Source organism: Lethenteron reissneri, chromosome 8, assembly GCF_015708825.2.
Source record: "Lethenteron reissneri isolate LAM-NWPU_2019-01 chromosome 8, ASM1570882v1, whole genome shotgun sequence".
Lineage (NCBI taxonomy): Eukaryota > Metazoa > Chordata > Hyperoartia > Petromyzontiformes > Petromyzontidae > Lethenteron > Lethenteron reissneri.
Window position 1 is genome coordinate 855880 of NC_083786.1, and position 22420 is coordinate 878299.

The following is a 22420-nucleotide window of genomic DNA, read 5'->3' on the forward strand; positions in this document are numbered from 1 at the left end:
AGGCTGTGGGTGGAGAGGGGGCGGGGGGCGGGGGGGTGGTGGGGATCGAGGGGCGGGGCTACGAAGGAGGTGGGGGGAGCGGGCGAGGTGGGGCGACGGGCCTCGCAACGGCCACCGCCCCACTCGCCACTCGGTGACGTCTCCACGGCGCTCGTGCCAGGCTAGGTACACATTCATAATAGAGGGGTTTTTTGGGGTAGATCGCGTAAATATAAATGCGTCGTTAAAGCCGCCACCGCCCGACACGTAAACAAAACGTGCCAATGAGTTACTAGTTCAGCACAACGGTGTTGGAGAGTAAACCCACAACATTTACAATTGGAGTACGTTTCACTGGCAATTAGAACAACCAAGCCTCACCAGGCGATAGCCAGAATAAAGCTGATTGTTCAGGATCGTTTTGAATGTCAGGTTTGAAGGGTGGCGTGGCAGGACAACCGGCATCCTGTCCTGTGTATTCTGGTTGACCACTTGCATGGCTGTTTTCTGGTCTACTGAGTAGGGTTGTGTCTGCTGCCTCTTCAGGGTACGATTTCGTTGGCGTTATTGAAATCTGCAGAGACATCTCATACAGATACACTAAGCTATGTTTTAACTAAACTATGATTTATTTTATCAGGTAAGGTCACAAATGATAGCTCAATGAGGTGGCTTATCACGTGGAAATGTTATCACTCAAATCCCCTCTAAATGCATTTTTCTAAATGTGGAGGGAAAACGCGGAGGACCCAGACAACAATCAACGCGACCACGGGGAGAACACGGGGAGAACATGTATACTTTAAATATACAACGTTAGGGTCGGGATTTAACCCACGACCTCCTGTGTACCAGGCGAGGTAGTTAATCAGTCCCTCCAGAAAAACGCGGAGTTTTTTGGTGATTGTTGCGGGCAAAAATCGTTGATTATGCGGCACGTTTTCTTAAAAAATGCGATGGAATATGCGGGATATTTATGCAATTTTATGCGATTAAATTGCGGGAACTTGCAAAAACTGCGGTTTGATGAAAAAGAGAAAAAAAAGTGATTCCCCCAACACCCTATTCACTAGGCTACTACTTTAATGTAAAGAGTCATTTCTTATTACTTCCTATGATAAGCAAGCATACTACATCACAGAAAGTGCTGGGAATATTTAAGTTCTCATCTTGTTTTATTTCAGACCTTAACAAACAGATGGCTCAAACTTACAAAACATTGAGTCGAACAAGTTCTGTAGCTTTACAAAATGAATATGCTACAACTTCTGTAAAAATGAATAAATAAAATATTAAAAAATAAAATGTGTGCTTCCTGTTTTACAGAGGTAGCTATACAAAACAGACATCTTCTGTTAAAATAAGTGTTTTCAGTGCACAGTAACGTAAGCAATACAGTAACAGTACAGTCTTACAGTAATGTAAATTTACATACTACTAACAAAAAAGTGCAATCTTACAACTGTAATGAGTGACGTCACTTCATAACGTTCCCATGGCAACAGGGGAAATGGCTGCGCTTGTGTGAAGTAAACGCAACATTTTTCAACTTTCTGCTAAGATATATGTGACTTTTTGCAACGAAAATGCGGGGATTATGAAATCATGCAAGCCCGCATATTTTGCACGCGGAAATCTGCAATTTATGCGGCGAAAGTGCGGCGTATTTGAAAAAACGCGCCCCCCGCATAAATATGCGGACTTTGGCTGATTTTGCGTGGAATCTTGCGATCGCATAATTGCGTTTTTCTGGAGGGACTGGTTAATATTTCTCCACCGTGGCACCCCAATATATCTAACACGAAGATATCTCAGAGACATTTTATTCCGAGACAGGGACATTTCAAAGAAACATATATCTCACTCAGAGACATCTAACATGTAGACATCTTAGACACATTTCATTCAGAGACAGGGATATCTGAGAGCAACAGACAATACACCATACAGAGGGACATCTCACACATACACATACATTTCACATAATCTAAATCGGAGACATTTTACGCAGATATCCTGCACAGAAACATCTCACTCAGAGACATTTCACTTTTAGATCTTAGAGAAACAGACCTGACACAGAGACAGGGAGCAAAGAGAGTTGATATGTGGAACTCTTGAAACTTCACAGAATGGCTTCTTAAGCCAACCCAATAATTGGCATCTTGTCCACAATAGGTTGCTCACGTCTTCATATACTCCACCTCGAGTCTTTATTCTATGGCAATTCACGATAAGAATTAGGTGAAATATCAAATGACACGCCATGGCTTTTGTGGAGTCATAGCCAAATCTAGTCGTGGGCGGCTGCCCGGATTTCCATGCAGGATGTCTCTGACATTGGCTCAGTTGCTCTCACATATTAGTCGTAGTCAGCTGAGCCACCCAGCCACGTCTTAAATCCGCGTTAACATTGATCTGCAGTGCTGTAGTACAACGAATTTAACGTTTCCTTCTCGAAAATACATTAAATGCTTCAAGTAACAATGCCTGGTATTATTTGTGACATCTCCACACCTTTCCTATTTTCAGTTTGTATAGCATTCTTGTTTTCCCACTGAGTCGTGTACGTGGCCCACCACCATGTAAAGCTACACAGCATGTTAAGAGAATGCGGCGTAGAGATTTGTGACGTTCGCATTGCACACGAGGGCGGGGGGACGTTTTATTAATTTTGTTAGAAACCCAATGGCACCCTCAAGTGCCTTTCCTAATTCTGTTCTCAAGTGGGCACCTCCCTTTTAAAAGCCCAAGGCCATATACTCGCGAAAAAGATGTTCAAGATAAAACGTCACATTGTGTACGCGAAATGGTTCTGTCATAATAGTATGTTCTCACGTAATTATACGTCACTACCAGTGTACACGACACTGCATTATGACCACAAGAGGCCTCGTGGACATTTAAAAGTCATAACATGAATGTGCAGACCATATTGCAATGTAAATAATATAGTAACACTCAACAAATATTCTTGGGTCTTTCGGTAAGTCACGTAGATAGGGTCAAAGAAAATAACAAAAAACTACGACGTTTCGATCGCAACACAAGCGGTCGTTTTTTGTTATTTTCTTTGACCCTATCTACGTGACCCAAGAATATGATTTCCTGCAGTCACGAAATCTTTAAGTCAACACTCAACAAAGTTGTGACGTCTTGACCTATGATCAAAATCCAGATATTACCAATAATATGGATGCCACCTTTTGCACAGATAAAACCCAAAGTTCTACACAATAGCGATACCAGATCTGTATTATGTTGAACTTCTTTCGCACCGTACATAGCCAACCGTACTAATCGGAGGAGCGGAATAAGTATATTTTTGCCACATGAACGCAGATGGAAATCCCCAAGCTGTCCGGGTCAAACCCGGACAGCTTTGGGATTTCAAACCCGGACAGCCTGGACAGGTTGCGATCATGAGCGATAGTGATGCTTGAAATCGTCAACAATTGTCGGTCTCAACGAGCATGCTCAAGTTAGTACAAATAATAACAACACTAATGTAATTACTTTCTGGCACTGACAGCTCAGCAATCACTGTCTGCTTCTGTACACTCCACTGGCAGTGCTTGTGGCTTGCTGAGTGCTGGACACGACACGAGCAGCACTTACACGCCAGCTGGTTTTGGGCTTTCGATCCCCGTGTGCGGTGGGCCCTAAAGAGGCAACTTTTTAAACGCACACGGTTCATTCAGCACTTTAACATGATCGGGGTCATTGTCACTTTTAGACAACGTAAATAATCCATGTGCTGTGATTTAAAACTCGTTCAGCACCATAGAAACACCATCACTCAGGAGTGGCTCTGCACTTGTGCATTGCCTCCCCCGCTTTAATGCCTACGTTGTGTAACATATGCATGTGCGATGAATGTAAACTGTTATTTAAAAAGTTAAACCTTATAAAATATCAACTTGTAAAGCGCGCTGTATTGTATGTATGCATGTTGAACTTCTTTCGCACCGTACGTAGCCAACCGTTCTAACCGGAGGTGCTGGGAAGGACAACAAACAAAACACACAAAGCAGATTCAAAGTGCATAGCTCCAGTGTCTTCCTAATATCGGAAGGAAGAGTGTTCCAGACGGATCTGAAAGCGCTGCGCGTGATGGTCTCTGCACTCAAGAGGGAAGGCGGCCACGTGGTCAGCCAGTGACAACAATCGCTCTCAAGCGCTGCAGTCGAATATTAATATATCTGTTGAGGTGCTATCGGTAAATTAAGGAGAGTTAATACGTGGGAGGAACCCGGAGAATACCCACACGTGCGAGGAGAAACACTCTTTCCTGGACAGATGAAACAGGTGTGGGGCACATTCGCAGTGTCACCTCCTGCTGGTAAGCAAATGTCCCCTCGATGCCCACGGGAAGGGAGTTTCACATCCTTTCTATGCATAGCCACCACCACCCAGCAACACTTCCAGAATAAACACGTGCAATTAAATGCAACAATTGCTGTACAAACATTCCTAATGCTCATCTTTTTACAGCTCCGATCCAGTGGTGGAAAATATTCATTTGGCAAGGAAAAGTCATTCATAAACAACTGAGGATCCGTGTCGTCCTGAATAGTAGGACTCATCAGCAAAGTACATTCACCAATGGGGTGGACGCTTTACCGAATCGGATGTAAATGGTTTAGTTGAATTTTTATGCCTTTGCAGTGATTTGTTTACTTCTCTTGTACGTTGCATTGCTATCGTGCTTTTGTATTTTGTTGTTGTAACATTCTTACCCCGTGCCCCTACTGGACCATCTGTGAAAAAGAGCTTCATAGCTCAACGGATTCCTCCTGCAGTGTCAATAAATATTCTGATTCTGTGTGCTGAGACGACCTCGTTATGTATTTGAGGTTGGGGGGGGGGGGTAGAGTGTACCCCGGGGGCCACAGTGGCCCCCTCGCCCCCCAGTGGCAAGGAGTCCCACTGCCAGTGGGCGGGGAGAGAGGGCCCGGGGTATTTTCTTCCCCATGAGACGCAACGACAACAACAACGCGAATCGATAATCCGATTTTAAACCTGCACACGATTAACCCCCTTGACTCCAGCGTTAGGGGTAGGAATTGTTGAATCGATTCCATCGCGGCTCGCCCCGTGCACCACGAGTCAACCACCTACGAGGCCGAATCGCATAACAACGATTCTCGCGTCGCGATTCCGTTGCTTTGTGTCGGCCAGGAGAGAGAATCGATTCGCGCGAGGAAACGATTTTCTCCTGCCAGGCTCCATTTGCCGGGGCGTCACTGCGCGCATGCGCGGTGTGACCCGCATGACGTCACGGGGAGAGGTGAGGACGAGGAGACGAGAGGTGAGTTGGTGAGTGTGAGTTGGTGAGTGTGTTTAGTGGGGAGCGGTGGGTGAGTGTGAGTTGGTGAGTCTGTTTAGTGGGTGAGTGTGTGTGGGTGAGTGTGAGTTGGTGTGCGTGAGTGTGAGTTGGTGAGTCTGTGTGGGTGAGTGTGAGTCGGTCGTGGGCGAGTGTCAGTTGGTGTGGGTGAGTGTGAATTGGTGGAGTATGAGTCGGTCGTAGGTGAGTGTGAGTTGGTGAGTGTTAGTTGGTGTGGGTGAGTGTGAGTCGGTGTGGGTGAGTATGAGTTGGTGAGTCTGTGAGTGTAGAGTCGGTGAGTGTGAGTCGGTGAGTGTGAGTTTGTGTGGGCGAGTGTGAGTCTGTGTGGGTGTGTGAGTCTGTGTCAGCGTGAGTCAGTGTGGGTGAGTGAGTGTGAGTTTGTGTGGGTGTGAGTCAGTGTGGGTGAGTGTGAGACTGTGTGGGTGTGAGTCTGTGTGGGTGTGAGTGAGTGTGAGTCTGTGTCAGCGTGAGTCAGTGTGGGTGATTGTGAGTCTGTGTGAGTGAGTGTGAGTCTGTGTCAGCGTGAGTCAGTGTGGGTGAGTGAGTCTGTGTGAGTGAGTGTGAGTTTGTGTGGGTGTGAGTCAGTGTGGGTGAGTGTGAGACTGTGTGGGTGTGAGTCTGTGTGGGTGTGAGTGAGTGTGAGTCTGTGTCAGCGTGAGTCAGTGTGGGTGATTGTGAGTCTGTGTGAGTGAGTGTGAGTCTGTGTGGGTGAGGCTGGGTGAGTGTTTGAGTGTGAGTCTGTGTGTGGGTGAGTGTGAGTCTGGGTGGGTGAGTGGGAGTCTGTGTGTGGGTGAGTGTGAGTCTGTGTGTGGGTGAGTCTGTGTGGGTGAGTCTGGGTGAGTGGGTGAGGCTGGGTGAGTGGTTGAGTATGAGTCTGTGTGTGGGTGAGTGTGAGTCTGTGTGGGTGATTGTGAGTCTGTGTGGGTGAGTGTGAGTCTGTGTGTGGGTGAGTCTGTGTGGGTGAGTCTGGGTGAGTGGGTGAGGCTGGGTGAGTGGTTGAGTATGAGTCTGTGTGTGGGTGAGTGTGAGTCTGTGTGGGTGATTGTGAGTCTGTGTGTGGGTGTGAGTCTGTGTGTGGGTGAGTCTGTGTGGGTGAGTCTGTGTGAGTGGGTGAGGCTGGGTGAGTGGTTGAGTATGAGTCTGCGTGTGGGTGAGTGTGAGTCTGTGTGGGTGATTGTGAGTCTGTGTGGGTGAGTGTGAGTCTGTGTGTGGTTGAGTGTGAGTCAGTGTGTGGGTGAGTGTGAGTCTGTGTGGGTGAGTGTGAGTCTGTGTGTGGGTGAGTCTGGGTGGGTGAGTTAGTTGTTTGGGGAGCGGTGGTGTAGCGGTTAGCGCGCTGCGCTACGAACCCGGCGACCCAGGTTCGATTCCCGCTCACGGCCAACACCCAGCGACGATTATCTGAACCGGTCCTGGCCCTCCCCTAGGTCGACTCAGCCTCAAATGAGTACCTGGAGCGATGTGTAAATTTCGCCACTAGGGAGACAAAGGCGGCTGGGCGTGGTGTTGTCCTCGTGTGCCTATAGGTGCTGCTCGTTAACAGCACTTGCCCGTACAGTCTGTTAAGGCTACACGGGGGATATTTGTCTTTGTGTCTGTGTGGGTGAGTGTAGTGTGCTTATGACTAGCTCCGGTTTGACAGCAGGTCTCACTCCGCATTAGTCGGGGGAGGCATCTTACATCGGCTGCACAATGCTGTGTGGAAGCTACCTGGTCTGTCACTCCACACAAAGCTTTGGGTTTTCTCGGCCACAGTCACAGTCATGCCCTCCCTTCTCTATGCTTGTGAAACGTGGACCTCTCTAGTAGAATATCTGTACCTGTCAGAAACATTCAGGCAGGCCTATCTACGATCTATCCTGGGTTTAACCAGGCTGGATTGTGTAAGGAGCTCACACATCCTTGAAAGATATGGACACATTCCCGTCGGTGAGTTCCTCCAGCAGGCGAGGCTGTGCTGGGTATGTCACCTTGCCCGCATGTTCAAGCAGCTTCTGTTTGGCTGAATCGAGGGGACTTTAACGGGCACGACACAAGATGGATTAGAGATGGACTGATGTCGTGCGGGAGGATGTGAAGCTGGGTGGACTTTCCGACGACTGGTACCAACGGTGTCAAGATTTGCCTCTGTGGAGGAGGCTCGTGAAGGACGCTGCTGCTGGGCAATTGGAGGCAGTCGCCCTCCAACAACAACGGAGGGCAGAGGAGCGATGCTCACAACAACGAGCGGAGTGCCAGGTGGATAAAATACAGCAAGTTGGCACAGGAGGGGGCACAGGTGGTGTATCGGCCAGTCATCTAAGTCGGTCAACCCATGGCACCTGGGTCTGTCCTGTGACCTGTCAGCGAGCCTTCGACACTTCACGTGGCCTCAAAGTGCACCTGAGCTGGCACAGGCACCGTGGTGACATCACTGCCACTTTATGGCGAATGGCGGGTGTTGTTGTGAGTGTGAGTCTGTTCATAAGTGTGAGTGACTGTTGTAGAGTGTTGAGTGAGTGTAGGGTAGTGTGAGTCATTATGAGTGAGTGTTTTGGAGTGTGAGTGAGTGTAACTGTGGTGGGTGAGAATGTGTGGGTGAGTGTTGGGGAGTGTTTCTGCCAGATCGTAATACTGTATACTCATTCAATGACAGGTCAGATGAGATTGTTGTTTTAAGCAGATTCATGGTTTCACTATGGGTCAGTATGTAACTTTTAAATATGAAGGGATGAACTGTGGATCTGTCAGTCGTTTATCATATAGTTGAATGGGTTTTATTAGTTGATCGTGACCAGATTTGTGTCAATGCAATCAAGAATTGTGTTAAAGTTGGTGGTGATAGTGAAGGATCGGCACAGTGGGCAGCTAAATGTCGATTTAGCTTGCGATTTGAATGAGTTTGATGCACGAAGTCTACCATCGTCGGCAAAGGAGTGGGTTATGTTGTTAGAGGAAGATAATGAAGAGAATACAATTATATGGGAGACAAAGTAGCCTTGCGGAACACCATAGTGAATGACGAATGTATCAGACTGACCCTGATCAGCTACTTTACTGCTGAATGTATTGATGCATCAGACCGCTAAAAACCCGAGCTTGTAAATTCCAGTGTATGCCAAATGATGGTAGCTTGGCAAGTAGTGTGGGATGCCAGACACGATCCGATGCTTTACAGATGCCAAGGGCTCTGATCGTAGACTCTTCTCAAACGTTCAAAACTTCAACTCTCCAAACATGAGTTACGCAAGCTGACGGGCCACCGGTGGATCATGCTTGACGGAACTCATGTCGATGATCACGAAGACATGATTCTGTCTGCACGTGATGGAGGAGCTGATTGTTGATTATAGAGTAACTAGGTTGTTGGGGGGCGCCATAGGTGCCCCCCAACAACATAGTATGTGGTGACATGCTAATTCGGATGATACCTCACAAAATGGACAATTGGTTAAAATACTAACGTTCATTATTCATACATCTATTTCTCAGAACCATTTTGGGTCCAGGCAAGGGAGGGTACTACTCTGTTGCAACCAAATTCAACAAGGTGGTTGCAGCAGTAGCCAAAGCAGGTGATGAGAACCACTGCTGTAGAGCCTTAAAAGAGCTGTGTCAAGTTTTGGAGCTCACAATCCAAATCACAAGACACGGTTTGCCATCGAAACCACAAAACTCGGAGGTTATACATTTGGACAGTTAGCCGATGTACATCATGCGCTGGTGAATTGTATTTACTTTAATACACAACCGTTGTAAGGAATCGCTGCAGGTGAAATGTTACGTTGTCATCAGGGGTCGAATTGTCCAACATAAAAAGATGAGCCACAGAGATTGGCCTTGTCTTTTTTGCGTGAAGAATTTTAGATGCAGGTTAATTACACATCGGTGAAAAGTTAAGTTTCGCTCAATTATTTTGAAACAGCTTTGTCAATTGACAGCGTGGACGAAAGCTAACTGGGTGAGGCCAACAGTTCCACTATATGCTGTTTATGTAGAAGAGACTGCTGCTGGGGAGTTGGGGTTAAAGTTAGGGTTTGAACCACGGTGGTAGTTAGTTTTCCCATTCAGTGCTGAAATTGGGGATACATGTTCACAACGCCCAGTAGTGTAATTACAGTAACAGCTGAGGCACATTGATGCATCATTTGCCTTGTTAATTTTTACGTAAGTGGATGTAGGGCTTCCCCTACAGTGATTAGACAGTGGTCAGATGTGACGATTAGTGCAGTAACGTCAACTGTGTGTGTTGAAGTTGGGTCAGAAGTCAGGAAGATATATAAAGATTGTGCAGGTCTGAGACAGCATCTGGTATGCGAATAGCGCAGTAAGCCAATTGTTCAAGGTTGCGGAACAATTGGTTAACTGTGCCGGTGGTCTGCGGATATGTTGCAGATATTACGAGTAAAAAATACATTTATTTTGTACTGCCCGTTGTACTTGTGTTTATAAAAACAAGTCAATCAATTTATGGATTTTTTAAAACATATTGGACAGCACTTTTGGAGTCGTTTTAATATTCAATAATATGTTGTTCATGAATGGTGGTCTGTCAGAATTGTTTTGAGGCTGGACTATGGTTCCACCGATCCAGGAATGTCGAGAACCACTCCTGTAAATCGCATAAACAGACTGTAAACCAAGCCCTGTGAAGCAACTGCATCACCCCCTCCACACACAGACCCCATAAACCATTGAGAGCGCCACTCCAGAACCCCTATAACACAGCTCTTGGTGTCAGAGCTCAGCCCAGCGCCTGCTCTCCGCCCCAGCAAGTTCACGAGAGGCTCTCACCTGAGCACACCCCCCCCTCCCCCTGCGGTTCCCCCAACCCACACTGACGGGACCCGGATCCCATCTTTGTGTCTAGAGTATTTCCACGATATCCCCTTGGGGACCCCGAGAAGTCGGGGAGATCCCAGCACCAAGCGGAATATCACAAGAGCGGGGTGGAGCTCTCTAGCGTTGGTGGCTCTGGATGTATTTATGTTGAAATTCTTTCACACCGTATGTAGTCAATCATGCTAATTGGAGGTGCGGTGGAAGGACAACAAACTAAAAACTCAAACCAGTTATAAAGAAATGAGTTTTCAATCTAAATTTAACAGTGCAAAGCTCCGGTGGTGTCCTAATATCAGAAGGAAGAGCATTTTAGAAAAGCATCTGAAAGCGCTGCGCGATGCAGTGAATGTCTTTGTTCCATGATTAGCCAAAAGCCCCTGCGAGGATGACTGGAGTTCATGTGAAATCATGGAGATTGCAGATTTCTATGGCATGACCAATCAATCCACAACGGAATAAATGTACATGGATATCATTATTCACGTTGTTTCAAGATTAACCATCCCTGGTTTATGAATTTATAGACACTCCACCGATTTCTCATGACCGTGTTTCTCAATTGGTGATTTAATATTGCAGAGGCGGATTGCCCCGTACCTTACAGAGGGGAGAATTGAATGACATTGATGGGAGACGTGTCGAGGCTTTCAAATCAAATTAGTTTTCTCTGATTCCTCCAGATTATTTACAAGCGTATCTGGGCATGGATCGCCCTGTACATCTTGCTGGGCATAGTAGAGATGCTTAACGTGTTGGCATGACTTTATTATTATTACCATGCTTGTTTACCCAGGAAAGCCTTGGCCGAGTTTCACCTTTTTTTTCTAGAACGTCCGGCTCGGTTTTGGCAGTAGGAGGCGACGATTGCTACGTGCTTCCCAATGAAGGAGTTTGCGAGTCATTTTTCAAATTCTGACCATGACACCAGGAAACGATGGCCCACTTACTCGTCTCTTGAATGACGCCACGGGCTCGTTAACCAGGGCAGCCAGTTGGACACAAAACCCCCGCAACCTCTGCAACAAGTGGTGGACACGTTACCACAGGGCCCACATCGTGGAGAGAATTGCATGTTTGTGGAAAAAATACCTTTGAAGAAATATCAGCTTCAATATTGTTTTCTGCAGAATACCTATTCAACTGCACACAGAGGTCGTGTCAGTTGATTAGCCTTTATGTAAACCATATCAAACTTGCTCCAGGAAGTTATGGAGGGAGAGGCGATTGGCACGGCAGGACAAGATGATGCTTTTAAGAATTTCTGTGAGGAGATTAAAGATGTTGGCACTGCCTTGCAGGGTTCCGAGGAGCCCGCGCATGTTTTGTTTTGAGAATGTTGAGTGACATTTAATAAAAATGTGGATTCAATGTTGACTTTTTCCAGGAGTGGGCCCAGAAAGAAAAAAAGAGCGTGCTTCTTGAATCCGGGCGCGTTGCGAACCGCCGAGGATGAGCACGGCGCAGCTGAATGGCCACCCTGGGGGGGCCGACGATGACGACGCGGTGGCCGGGGGGGCCGAGGGACACCGTGAGATGGCCGTGGACTGCCCCGCGGAGTTGGGGCCGCGCACCCACGCGGTGCAGCAGAGCTTCCGCTCGCTGCAGCTGGAGCGCATCAAGCAGCAGCAGGACGACATGCGCCGGTAACGAGGATGGCAGCGGTGGCGGGCACAGTGGTTAATGCTCGTGCCTCCATGGCAAGGAGGGCCTGGGTTAGCTTCCTGATTCGGCGCCTCTCTGCATGACGTTTTGTATGTTCTTTCTCCCCTCGTTCTGCATGGGTGTCCTTTGAGTTCTCCGGTTTGCTGTCATAGCTTAAGAAAACACGATGTAACTGGTGTTGGCCAAACGTCCCAATGCTGAAATATTACCTGCAGATTACTGACTTTTGACTACACACATTGCAGGATTGCCCCCCCTACTTACTGCTAAACCTGACAGGACCCTCCAAAAAAAATGTCTTGAGGCTCGGTGAGGATTCCCTGGATTGACAAGCGGAATAATAATAAAATGTTACATTTAACCACCAGGGGGGCAGTAGTTTGCCATCAGTGCAGTAGGGCAGAGGGGTTTCCAAAGTTTTTGACTCACGACCCACCTAAGTCGCAACATCATTTTCTGGGATCCATGCCCAGCGAAACGGTGGTGTGAAAAACATTGGCAGCTGCTGGTGACTTCTCAGTGACAGGAGGCACGAATACAAACCCTAGCCAAGAAATGGGGTAATCTTGCACATTCACGAAGGCCTGTGCCAGAGGAGCCTAGCTTCGTATGAAGGTGTTAGAGTGCAGCTCACAGAGTGTGATAATGCAGCTCACAGGGTGGTGGTATTACAGTGCAGCTCACAGACACACAGATGTAAATATACTCACATACAAGACATGGAGATGTCACCACAGCGCTTGTGCCAGGCTAGGTGCACTTTGAGGCCACGTGAAGTGTCAAAGACTCGCTGACAGGAGGTCACAGGTCACACCCAGTTGTCATGGGTTGGCTGAGACGACCGGTAGAGATGAATCACCTGTGCTCTCCAATGACACACACAGATTCGCACACACACGGAGACACTCACAGAGACACGAACACACAGACACGAACACACAGACACGAATTGCAGCGCAAGATGACTCGGCACCCGGCCTGCACGCAAGCGGGCATTGGGTTTTCCAGGAGGGCGCAATGACTGCCGCATGCTATCCCGGACTTGAGTAATTTATTTAACGACGAGAATGTGCGCGCATGTGCGGCGACAGTCGGCGTGAGGAAGAGGAGCGGAAGCTGCGGGAATTGGACATCAATGCCTCGATCCGTCTAAAGCATCTGGCACAAGTTCCGCCCAAGATCGGCATCGACAACCCCAACTTCGACCAGGAGGAGGAAGGCGTTGTCCTCTCCACCTCTGCTGGTTGGAATGCGGCTCACATCCTAGGTGGGTGCAGCTAACAGTTCTGGATGATATCATGGGACCTTTTTGCTAATACCAAAGTATGAAAAATAAGAATAGGTTTGACCCTTTCTGGCAATAAAACAGGTGTTAAGTCTGCATTAACCACACGTACTTGTGGTGAACATGCAAACAAAAGATTGCTGTTTCTGGTGTAGGCCAATCAGTTTCAAATACAATGCATATATTATAAGAGGATGGTTGTTTGCATGTTGTTTGCATGTGCACCACAATTGCGTGTGGTTAATGCAGACTTGATTTCTTGCCAAAGGTTTCTATTTGGTGTTTGAACATCTTAACGCCTGTTTTATTGCCAGAAAAGGTAAAACCTTTTCATAGTTTCCGGATGACTCGCCGTGGTCCATCGCCGGTGTTGATATTTCTGTCACCCACTTTTGCCACGAGTGGTTCTTAAAGGGAATTGGCCTGGGCCATACTTTGTAACGGGAAGTTATTTTTATTCAGGATTATTTATGTGAGTGCACTGTTTTAGATATCTTCTGTCACGTGGTTGTTTATTTGGTTCTGATTTCTATTGAGTTGATTTTCGTACTTGCTGTTGTATATTATGGCTTTTATCATTTTGGTCACCCGTGTCAATCTCGTCCATGTGAACATCATTGTCTGTTGAGTTTTCACTGGTTAAATAAAGGAAACTTAAAACATTATTATGATGCATGTTTACCCAGGAAAGCCTCGTGACTTTTCTTCAAGAGGGTCCAGGAGAAGTAGTCACAGTTTGGGGGAACTGATTGCTGTGCATACTCCAATCGAGTAATTTGCCATGATATTTCATATTTTTTGGCAAACTTGGTCGGTGACGCCGGCACACAATGGCCTACTCATGTAGAACGACATCACAGGATCTTTTAACGCATGGATTTTCTTCCCCCACATTTATAAACGTGCGTTTAAGTGTGTTTGGCTGCTATAAATTTCCAAATGATGAGCCGCTTCGTTGAACTATCATTTGTTGCCAAGTGGCTTCTGAAAAATAACCATATACAGTAAAACCTTGGATTGCGAGTAACTTGGTCTGCGAGTGTTTTGCAAGACGAGCAAATTTTTTAAATAAATATTAATTTGATAAACGAGCGATGTCTTGCAATACGAGTACTGTAGTACGTACAGTATACGCTTTGTCTGCCGAGCGTCACGTGATCATAACTGAGCCAATGGTTCTCTCTCTCGCTTCGGGATTGTGGGTAAACGTCTCCCATGCTCGGTCTCAGTCGGCGTGCCTCACTCGTATAGTCAACATCCGTGCGATCGTATACTGTTTACTATAGTGTTGTGACCACGTGTGTGTGCGTAAAGCATTTTTTTTTATTTTGTGTCCAAGTGTAGCGACTGTTCTTTAGTAACTGTACTGCAAGTGAAAGTCGTCCTACACAATAACCCTCCTCTCCTCTCTCTCGTCTCCCTCACACCAGCCACGATTGCATTTAATTAATACATTTGATTACTTTATATTACATTTAAATAATAAAAAATATATAAATGTATTTTGTAGTAATCATTTTTATATGAGTACAGTATTTTTGGGTTGTGGAACGAATCATCTGAGTTTACATTATTTCTTATGGGGAAATTAGCTTTGATATACGATTGCTTTGGATTACGAACACCTTTCTGGAACGAATTATGCGAGCAATCCAAGGTTTTACTCTAGCTCAGTGGGTCTTACCTGGTAAAATAAAACTAGTTTAATTTAACAACCACACTGAAACAGACGGCACGTACTTTTTCAGTTTAATCCACCCACAATATTCACTTGGGCTGCCTGCCGGAATTAAACCACTCGGCCTCCTGTAACAAGCGGAAAATGCGCTCCGCCCCCCCACCAAACATATGCTTGCGCGCTGTTCTCCCAGATTTGGACGAGCTGCAGACGTCGGTGCAGCTGATGCAGAACCTCTTGAAGGACAACCAAAGTGCGCAGGACCTGGACGTGCTCAGCCAGCTGCTGCAGTCGGCCGACTTCCGCAAAGCGCTGAGCATCCACAACGCGGTGGCCTTCTACATGAAGCGGCCCAGCCCACCCTTCCCCCGCTGCGGAAACGCCCAGCAGATCGCCCAAGACGTGAGTTGCATCTGTACAAACAACGCGCTCCTGCCGTACGTAGTCTTCTCCTCCTCCCACCCTTTCAGAAAATCTCATGAGTACAATAATATGCAGATATATTGGCACGTTCTAAAAGCGCAAGACCATCGCGAAGGAAGGCGCTTTGTTTCGCAGGCAGTTTGTGCTAGTATAGCAATAGGGGGCGATGTTGCTGTGTGTAATCTAAATGTAGTCGTGTGCAGTCAATCATTCAAATTTTGACCCTGACGCCGGCACGCAGTGACCTCATTTGGAATGATGCCGTGGTGATCTTTATCGTGCACAGCATGGAGAATGTTACAGTTAATACATCTGCAGTAATGACCGGGGGGGCCTGCCGAATTCGAACTGCAAATCCTGTCCAACAGGCGGCAAACATGATACAGCTGCACCTCGTAGCTGCCTCCGTGGTCTCCAGGACAATCAAAACAAAGTGCAATCTGGTTTCCGCCAAGGCTGTTGTGGATGCAGATCTCCTTTGTGCGGTCAATGACCTCTCCTCTGGCCATGGATCCTGCCCACTCCCAAGTTCTCCTGATCTTGCTGCTGCTTTTACACACCTGAAGATTTCCAATACTTTATAACACATGAAAGAAACCAATCATTCACGTCATTGTGACGACGATAATAAAAAATGGAAAGCCGGACAGTGGTGGCGCACGCCTGTAGTCCAGCACTATGGAGGCAGCGAGGGTTGGTGGATAACACAAAATGTTGTGAAACTCCCTTCCCATGGGCATCGAAGTGCCATCCCCTGGTTTTCCAGGAGATGGCGATACAGCAAATGGGGACTTGACTTATTCCGTTTGTATGGGAGTCTTGCCAACTCGCATACGTGGGAAGTATGCACTCATTAATTGGCTTAAAACATTTCGTTTTAAAGCTTTCGTGACTGCAGGGATTCGTCTTCTTGGTTCTTTCGGTAAAGTCACGTAGAATGGAAATAATAAAATAATAAAAATAAAACATGATAAAATAATTCTCACGACGTTTAGGCCACAACGCAAGCAGCCGTCCTCAGGTGAAGACCAGGTCTGTCAGGGAGACAGCGTCTGAATGAAACAACACCACACTTGGAGCGTATATTTAAGCTGGGTTGGAAGGGGGGAAGGGCGCCTTGACAAAATAATTTGCATATCAAGAGGAATTTAGCATATTTATGGGAAATGCAGGTATGTGATTAGTACTACTTGTGAAATGCGTCGGAGGTGGGTGGGGGGGTTTCAAAGTCATAATTGGTTTAGCATTAGAAGAAGCTACAGCAGCAGAGGTTAGTGTAAATGCGATTGGTATTACCTTAGAGTCGCGGCATCTCTTCAGAAAGGTGAGAGACTCGATTAGCTGAGCCTTCTTATCACGGAGCTTGTTGAAGGCTCTTAAAGTTTTATGGAATCCCACCCCGTAGTGGTGGTTAAATTTCGATTTAAAGCTTTCGTGACTGCAGGGATTCATCACCAAGAAGATGAATCCCTGCAGTCACGAAAGCTTTAAATCACCAAGAAGATGAATCCCTGCAGTCACGAAAGCTAAATTTAACCGCCACTACGGGGTGGGATTCCATAAAACTTTAAGAGCCTTCAACAAGCTCCGTGATAAGAAGGCTCAGCTTATCGAGTCTCTCACCTTTCTGAAGAGATGCCGCGACTCTAAGGTAATACCAATCGCATTTACACTAACTTCTGCTGCTGTAACTTCTTCTAATGCTAAACGAATTATGACTTTGAAACCCCCCCGCCCACCTCCTACGCATTTCACAAGTAGTACTAATCACATACCTGCATTTCCCATAAATATGCTAAATTCCTCTTGATATGCAAATTATTTTGTCAAGGCGCCCTTCCCCCCTTCCAACCCAGCTTAAATATACGCTCCAAGCGTGGTGTTGTTTCATTCAGACGCTGTCTCCCCGACAGACCTGGTCTTCACCTGAGGACGGCTGCTTGCGTTGTGGCCGGAACGTCGTGAGAATTATTTTATTATGTTTTATTTTTATTATTTTATTATTTCCATTCTACGTGACTTTACCGAAAGAACCAAGAAGATGGCTTAAAACATCTTAATACATGGAAGAATGCACGGCTTGGCCAATTGTTATCACCAGTTCACCACATGGCTGCTGCCTTCCTGCTTGCCTCTGGTTCCAGGCACCTCTTGAGTCGTTCTCTCTATTCGAGAGTGAGTGAATATTGTTACGGCGGACGGCGTGTTGCAAGTTGACATTATTATTATAATTAGACAATACCCTTTCACATATCTGGCCCTGCACGTAAAAATACAATCAGGCTAATTGCCATTCTGGGAGTGTATACTTTTAGCAGCATTGATTCAATACAAGCAATTTCTGGACTGTGTTTTGGCATTCAGTGTCAGCAGTGTCAGGCTTCCTTGAGCCGATGCAAGTGAACTATTTATAGACAAGGACCCCCTCTATTAAATATGGGTCCTAGTGTAATGCAAAACTCTGTAATGCGCAAGACAAAAATATAATCACGTCGCCGGAGACTCCAACGTACAAGACTTTGTACGTGTCTCCAGTACCTCGTCTCTCCAGCTTCTCCGCTGATCTCTCAAACCGCTCCTTCTACATCATCTCTCGTGCCGTCATCACAGTGACCGGCCAAGCCAAGGTCATGTGACTGGTCTTCCTTTCCTAATGGAGAGATTCGTCGTTTCCAACTTCCACATTTTTTGGCAGTGACACAAACACTTAAACTGTTTTAAGCTTAACCACTCCTCATCGTTGGCGCATTCTGCAGACCCTGGTGTGCTCCTAGAGCGTAGCATACCACAATCATTGTCCTTTCTGGTCGTTGATAAGATTTGAAGTAAAAAAAAAAATCTAATTTTATATTCTTTGCTTCTTTTGGTAATGTCACGTGGATAGAAAAATAATAATACAAATTAAAATAAAGTGAATAAAAATATCACGACGTTTCGATCACAACACAAGCGGTCATCATTAGGAAAAGGGTTAGCCTCTAAAGGCAAACTATAAAGGTTTAGAGATGGGCATAGCCCAAGTGTATCAACTGCACCAGCAGTATGGGTGGGGCAGCAATGCCAATGCAGCAGCAATGCCAATGCAGCAAAGGCCCACCAGGAAATCACTGCACCCAGCTCCACACACTACTCTGCTGATGGGGGAGGTTGATTAACAAGAAAACACAAGTCAAGTCATGACCCAAAGTGGTTGATATGGATGGCTTCATGAACAAATCTTTGTTGATAGCCACTAGGCTTGCAAAGTACCATCGTCTTAGAGAAATCTATTTCATGTGAGCCAGCCGCATGAAAATAATGATCAGCCACGGCAGAAGTATTGGTCCTACCATGTTTCAAATCTGTATTATGTTCACGAACACGGTCCGAGACATGTCGTTTAGTTTCCCCAATGTAACTACTGCCGCAGATACAGCTTAATTTGTAGACGCCGGGCTATTGCATGTCAGGAATCTTGGCCTTCATAGATGGGATCAGATTACAAATATTATGTACTGTGTTAAATCGGACCTGGATCTTGTGTTTGTTCATGATTTTGGAAATCTCTTTCGTTACCCCTGCTATGTATGGCAGGGTAATGGTTTTGATTGGATCCTCAGGTGGCTCCTTCCTCATGGTTGGGGTGATGGCTTTGCGGATTGTGTAGTCAGAATATCCATTCGCCTTGAGAGCTTGGTGTACGTGTTTGAGTTCACTGGTTAGGTGTTCATGGTCAGAGATACATTGAGCTCTGTGGTGTAGCGTTTTGATGAGGGAATTCTGGGATGGATGGTGGTGGGAATCAGGTTTTAGGTAGGCGTCAGTATGGGTTATTTTCCTGTAGACAGAATGGCTCATTGAGCCATCTGGTCTCTTTTTGATTAGGACATCCAAGAAAGGTAGCATGCCATCCTTTTCTACCTCTATGGTGAATTTGATGGCTCGGTGTATGGAATTGATGTGGTTGAGGAATTCGTTTAGAGCCGGTCGGCCATGTGGCCAGATGACAAACGTGTCATCCACATACCTCTTCCACAAGGACGGGCGTAGAGTGGATGCCTGGATGGAGTCCGTCTAAAATTTTTCCATTAAAATATTGGCTACAACCAAAGATAATGGAGAACCCATTGGAGTGCCTTCAGTTTGTTTGTCGAATGTTCCATTCCAGGTGAAGTATGTATTGGTGAGGCAGTGTCTCACCAGGGCCGGTACATCAGCATTCAATCCTTGTTGGACCAAATCTTCAATGATTGCGATGGGATCAGGCACAGGAACTTTGGTGAACAAAGAAACTACATCGAAACTGACATAAATCACCTGGGGACAGTGAGATGTCTTTAATTGACGATACCATGTGAGCTGAGTTAAGTACAGAAGAGGTGGTCCTACCAGTGAATGGCTGTAACGTCTCAGACAGATATCGGAACAGTTTGTAGGTGGGAGAGCCAAAGGTGGAGACGATGGGATGAAGGGGTGTACCTTCTTTATTGATTTTTGGTAAGCCATATAATCTGGGTGGTCTAGCAGCAGAAGGTTTTAAGGAGAACCGTTTGGTCTATTTTAATGCGGCTGGCTCACACAAAATGTATTTCTCTAAGATGATGGTACTTTGCAAGCCTACTGGCTATCAACAAAGATTCGTTCATGAAGCCATCTATATATACAGACACAGACACAATTTCAACTGAGAGGAAGGTTATAGACCAAGCAATCATTGTATAGATGTCATCAACCACTTTGGGTCATGACTTGACTTATGTTTTCTTGTCAATCAACCTCGACCGTCAGCAGTGTGGTGTGTGGTTCAGGGTGCAGTGATTTCCTAGTGGCCCTTTGCTGCATTGGCATTGCTGCTGCATTGACATTGCTGCTGCATTGGCATTGCTGCTGCATTGGCATTGCTGCTGCATTGGCACTGCTGCCCCGCCCATGCTGCTGGTGCTGCTGATCCACTTGAGCTACGCCCATCTCCAAACCTTTATAAACAGTTTGCCTTTAGAGGCTAACCCTTTTTCCTAATGATGACCGCTTGTGTTTCGATCGAAACGTCGTGATATTTGTATTCACTTTATTTTAATTATTTTTTCTATCTACGTGACTTTACCAAAAGAACCAAAGAATATGAATTCCTGCAGTCACGAAAGTTTTAAGTAAAAATGTAATATCTAATCTTATTTAAATTATTTAGAATTGTTTACAGTAAATCCCTGTTTAACGCTGTATATGAATTCCCCAAAAAGTGGTGCGCTAATTGAAAATGCATTTCCCGAAAACTATTTCCCCATAAGAAATAATGTAAAAGGTGGGGGTTGGGTTCCACGCCAGAATTTTATAAGGGTCACTTTAAAAAAATGCTGTGTGTGTGAGGGAGAGGGGGGGAAGAGAGAGAGAGGATGGAGATTTAACAATTATATATTTTTATAAATAAAATTCTTTAAATATTTTAAAAATAACATTAATGCAACAAAATTTCACTTAGCTGAGGCAGTGGTGGTTGTTGCTTGTTGTTGTGGGGGTGGGTTGGGGTAGAGGGGTGAGTGGTGGCGTTACACTCTGGGTGTTACATCATTCCGTGCATCTATTCCAGAGTTCCCATACCACTGAGCCCCGCAGCTCAAGAAAGTAGTTCATCATTGACTGCTCCAAAACTGCGTTATAACAGACGCGCGACACAGTGGATGTGCTTTACAACGGACGCGCGTTCCGCGATGCGCACAAAAGTCTTCCCCCGAATAGAAAACGTGTTGCGTGAAAACGCGTTAAAGCGAAGACCCACTGTGGTTGGTATTGTGCGCTATGGAATTGTTACAACATTAAGTCAAGAAATATCTTAAGTCTCTGCTCTCCAGTTGCCTGGGTGAAAAGTGGGGCTGTGTCCTTGCCCAATCCTGGCCCAGCCTGGCTCACAAACTCAATAAACAATAGAGAAAGCTGTGCGGCGGCGTGCACTGTGCGTCCTCACACCGACTAATGCCCGCGTGATTACAAGTGCACTAATGATCATGTTACGTAATAATGTGATTTTAAAAACAAATCACTTCATCCCCATAGGTTTGTGTGCATATCGACGCATTTGTGTGACCTCCCCCGCCTTGGGGAGACTGGTTAGGCGTTGTGGTGACAAAGAACATTGCCAGTGAGGATGTCGGCCGTGTGGACGTGTCTCATCCAGTGCGTGTTACCTTAGCAGGACCAAACGCAAGCCTAACAATACGTGAGTGCATGCGGTGGCACTATAAGTGGTGTCACTGTTGTATTGTATGTATGGTGTCACTGTGTATTGTATTTTATGTGTGTTGTGTCACTCTGTTGTATTCTATGTGTTGTGTCACTCTCTGTTGTATTGTTTGTGTAGTGACTGTGAATGTCACTGTGTGGTGCCGGGCTTGCGAGGCCACGGCGAAGAACATGTTGTCATTATGTGCAGCCCGCTTACCTGGGCGTAGTGCCGGCCCTAGCGGGGCTTGGGTGAGCGCTGGTTAGCGCAGAGGTACCACGTGCAGTGTGCGGTGCGGGCTCCTGGTGAGGGAGCAAGAGAGAGTGTCAGCCAGCCATCGTTACATTGGGGCATGATACGCTGTTTGACCTGCCGACACGTGACCGGATGATATTGGAGGGGGGCCACCGGTGGATGGGGGGCGCTGGGTGGTCACGTGGCATAAAGGAGCTCTCGGGAGCCTTCGGGAAAGGGCCAGAGAGATCGAGAAGGTGGACGGGGCGAGAGGCGGAGCCAGCCCCAGCCCGGGCCGATATAAAGGGGGCCCCGTGTGGGGCTCGGGGTTCTTGACTGTTGGTGAGTGAAGATCCACGTCGGGTTGAAGAAGCCTCTATCCACGCGGTCCGGGACCCAGCTCGTGGTCTGGACCGGGATAGCGTGACTGTGTCTAGTTCTGCCATAGCGTGGTTAGATGGGGGTTCAACACCCCAGTGTAGGTTACGTTATGTTGTGTTGAGTTGAGTTTATGTAATAAATAGTGTTGCTCCCAAGACAACGTCTGCGACTCAGTTGGACTCACTACATATGTAGTGTCGCTGTGTTGTGTATGCGTGTTGTCACTGTGTGGTCTGTGTTTGTTATGTGTGGTCTCACTGTCTGTGTGTATGTGTGGTCTCACTCTCTTTGTGGGTATGTGTGTAGTGTTTATATGCGGCATCACTGTGTGGTATCTGTGGTCTCACTCTGTGGTCTGTGTGTTTATTAAATCCCTCCGACCGAATGTCCACTCAGCAGTAAAAAGACTGGTGTGCC

At 46.5% G+C, this 22420-nt stretch overlaps 1 protein-coding gene across 2 annotated transcripts in view; it reads left to right on the forward strand.

The window, feature by feature from the left end:
- Positions 1–5167: 5167 nt before the first annotated feature.
- Positions 5168–22420, forward strand: part of PALS1 (protein associated with LIN7 1, MAGUK p55 family member) — a 39063-nt gene continuing 21810 nt past the window's right edge. Inside the window, exons 1-4 of one of the 2 annotated variants that reach the window (XM_061577943.1) lie at positions 5168–5290; positions 11529–11787; positions 12898–13073; positions 14963–15171. In XM_061577943.1, coding sequence (XP_061433927.1) covers positions 11594–11787; positions 12898–13073; positions 14963–15171 — 579 coding nt within the window. In that variant the 5' untranslated portion in view covers positions 5168–5290; positions 11529–11593. Of the gene's footprint in view, positions 5299–11528; positions 11788–12897; positions 13074–14962; positions 15172–22420 lie in introns of both variants that reach the window. The other variant, XM_061577951.1, reaches the window with a different exon arrangement.